Here is a 3,557-nt window from a genome sequence, read left to right on the forward strand (position 1 = left end):
ACTCTGCAGTGACATATACAGACTCTGGAAAATTGTGACTTTGATGCAGACAATTGTTTTGTCTTAACTTTGTACGGATGACAAAAAGTTATATAAAACCAATTGGAAATTTTTATTTTTATGTTGAGAGAGCATGTGGATGGTGCATATAACATAATATGGTGTTTGCTAAGTATTAATCTCTCATTCCTGTGATGATGAGGGTAGAAATTAGCAATCTTAAATTCAGTTTATTATCTTGTACTACAAAGTGCTGGAACAGCTTCTGGCAAATGTTTGCCAGTTGAAACGCACTATAATTTTTACAAGATAGTTACCAGACTTAACTAACTTAGGAGTGTCTTGTTATTATGAACATTTCAGACTAACAACTTAGCTGAGATTTTTACAGTGAAGATACTAATGAAATCTGGAATATTGCCAACCACCCATCCAAAGAAGCCAAACACTTGAAGTGCAGATGATCCCTTTATCTTCTAAACATATCTGGTTCAGATGGGACAAAATCACCCACAGGGTTAAAAGTCATTAGCTATTTTATTTTATAAGCAAGCACTTATATTCTTTTAGGAAAAATGTGTCCGGTTATACTATTTGTTATCATGAACAGTTTTTGATGCATCACAGTACCTTGCAATATCCAACTTAATGAATGAAAGAAGCAGTTAAAAGCTCCAATGTTTGCCAAAGGTCATCCGATTCTTTTATTTATAGTGGTATAAAACTTCATTGTAATGGTATTTTAATAAAAATATACCTTTTCACAGAGCAAATGATAAGACCGATCTTGATGTTATAAGAGAAAATCATAGATTCCTGTGGAAGGAGAATGATGAAGTGGACATGAATTGGTAACTTGGGCTATAATAAAACATTACTTTTAGAACTTTCTGCATGTAACTTTTTAATGTTTTATTCATTTGTTTTAATTTACTTTGCATATTTACTTTTTGTGCTTTCAAATTTTGATGCATTTAAAAATGAAAGAAATGTAGGAAATATTGTGATAGGGCTCTGCATTAGAATGAAATGGTGATGTAGTAGTGAAGAACAAACAGTTAAAGTCTGTGCAGTCTGTCTGAACTAAACTACTGTTCTCAAAACTCTAACTACAACTTCAGAAATAAACTTATAATTTGTGTTGTAGTGATTTTAAAATATATTTCTGAACTGTATGTTCATTTTCTTGTATTCTGTCATTAGATACTCATTTTATCTTCGTATTTAAAATGGATTGTATTACTTGACTGCACTCTGTATTATTCAGTGTACTTTAATCAAAATAATGCATTTCTGGTTACAGGGAGAAGAGGCTTGCAAAGAAATACTGTGATAAATTATTCAAAGAGTACTGCATAGCAGATATGAGTAGATACAAAGAGAATAAGGTATGTTTTATAAATCATTTTGATTAAACCACTACCTTTCATTTAAGGCAGCAGTAAGAAACAATCAAATGCTTTTATGAAACAGGCTCACAGTCCAAGCACAAACACATCACTGGCCATAATGAAGGATTGAAAAGAACATGCTTTCTGTTGTTTTGAAAAGGTTTTTGTGTCTGTGTAAAAAAGACAGAGACGTGGAGAGAGAAAGCTGCAAACCAGTGCTAGGTAGAGCCTGAACAAGCACTGGAGATATGGCCTTGATGTACCAGTTGTAGTACTATGGTAATTCCATATTTAAGGAACTTAAGATAATCTAGTTAATAAGATTGAGGTTTCAGACTTACTTTAAAAATCTAAGTGCAGCAGATTCATGAACTTTAGAATATTACCACCTGCCTGTGCCTAGAGACGAAGCTTTTTTCATTCTGTGTAAGTAAGGAGGATTTAACTAAAATAAACAACCAGACAATATCGCCAGTACACTCTCTGGAGTAGTCTGCAAGTTGTAGAAGTTTTGGTTTCCTGCATTCAGTCAAGAAGTGGTATCAATGCCAGCTTTTGTTTTGTGACTGTAAAAGTTATGCTAAATGTGGACATAAGCTGATAGAGGCCAATGCATAATAATGGCTCAATCCTTCAACTACAACCTATATTCAGATCTGTCAGGCACGTCAAGATATTTGGTGAATAGCAAATGTTTGCAGGATTTAACCTAATTTTTTTCTGTTGCTCAGTGCAGAACAGCTTTCTTTAAAAACTTCAGTGACAGGAAGTGCTTAATGTCTTTTCTTTTTTTGTTTGTTTGTGGATCTTCTTCAGTTTATCTTTCTGTATTTTATATTATATTCTTTGGTCCCTCCCTGCTATAGAAAATAATCTTAGAATCATAGAAGACTAGGGCTGGATGCAACATTAAAAGGCTATCTAGTCCAGCCCTCTACTCAGAGCAGGTTCATCTGTGTCTGGACGAGTATTAGTTTAATTTGTTCGTGAAAACTTCGAAGGGTATTCAAGGCCTGTGGGTATTTGTAGATGTACTCTGGGAGGCAAGGAACGGCACGTTAATCAGCGCAGCTCTGAGAGTTGCACTAATTAAAGCGCCCAAAGCCTCTCATGTATCACCATCCCTGCTCTGAAAAACGGTGGCGGGGTGCTTTAAACTAAAGCTCATTCAATGAGCTTTAGTTCAAAGCACTCCACTGCCATTTTTCAGCATGGGGACGCTGATACATGTGACACTGGAGTCTTCTGGAATGCAGTAATTTCCACACTCCAGCAGACTCAATCGACTGCCCTTGCTGGGGTGTGCATGGGGCTGAGTCCCACCCGCCCCTGCCTGGGGCAGCGCATGCTGCACTCCCAACCTCCTCTGCCAGAGGGCGCCAACCCTGGTTAGCAGGCACAGCTTCCAGGCAGGGCTGCTGCTGCCCAGTGATGAACTGCTGGGTTTCCCCAGGCTCCAGCGACAACAACTCCTGTCTCTGCTGCTGTGCTCTGGGCAGCAGGTAGGGAGAGGAAGCTGCAGCGTTGAGGGGAGCAGGGTGGGCTCTGCCTGCAGCTCACTTTGGTCCTGCTCATGCATGGCAGGGCAGGGGAGTGTGTGGGTGGAAGGGGGGCATAAAGGAGCTTGGCTGCTCACAAAGCCCTGCTGGGCAGGCATGGGACAGGAAGGTGGGGTGGGAGCAGCAGCAGGAGCCTGTGCAGGCTTGGCTGCAGCCCTGCTGGCCAGGCATCCCCTCCTCCCCTCTCCTAGGGACTTCTCTTGCTGCCCAGTGCTGGCAACTGCTTTCCTGCCCTTCGTAGCATGCTGCGAGCCAGGCAGGCAGTGCTGATTTTCCCCCTCCCCAGACCTGCAGAAGGGCTGGGCTCAGCCACATCACAAAGAGTGGGTAGTGGGGGAAGCCCCCACATGTGCACACCCAACCTACCCACACCCCAACCTCACACCACCCCACATGTGTGTACACACACACACACACACACACACCCAACACTGTTCCACCCCCCCACCTACACCTCCCCATGCACACCCCACACCTCAACCACACACACCTCTCACTCCCTCACACACATCCTACACGTACACCTGCATGCACCCACCCCTGCCACGCCCCCACACACCCTACCTGCACCATACCTACACCCTCACACATCCTCTACCCCCCCCCC

The 3,557-nt window shown here is 42.0% G+C and overlaps 1 protein-coding gene across 2 annotated transcripts in view; it reads left to right on the plus strand.

Moving 5' to 3' along the window:
* LOC109287496 (protein FRA10AC1) overlaps positions 1-3,557 on the plus strand; it is a 56,977-nt gene that overhangs the window by 20,263 nt on the left and 33,157 nt on the right. For both annotated transcript variants that reach the window (XM_019502614.1, XM_019502615.1), the window contains exons 6-7: positions 768-851; positions 1,304-1,388. In XM_019502614.1, coding sequence (XP_019358159.1) covers positions 768-851; positions 1,304-1,388 — 169 coding nt within the window. The remainder of the gene's footprint in view (positions 1-767; positions 852-1,303; positions 1,389-3,557) is intronic.

Source organism: Gavialis gangeticus, unplaced genomic scaffold (assembly GCF_001723915.1).
Source record: "Gavialis gangeticus isolate Ggan-Ray unplaced genomic scaffold, GavGan_comp1, whole genome shotgun sequence".
NCBI classification, from domain to species: Eukaryota; Metazoa; Chordata; order Crocodylia; family Gavialidae; genus Gavialis; species Gavialis gangeticus.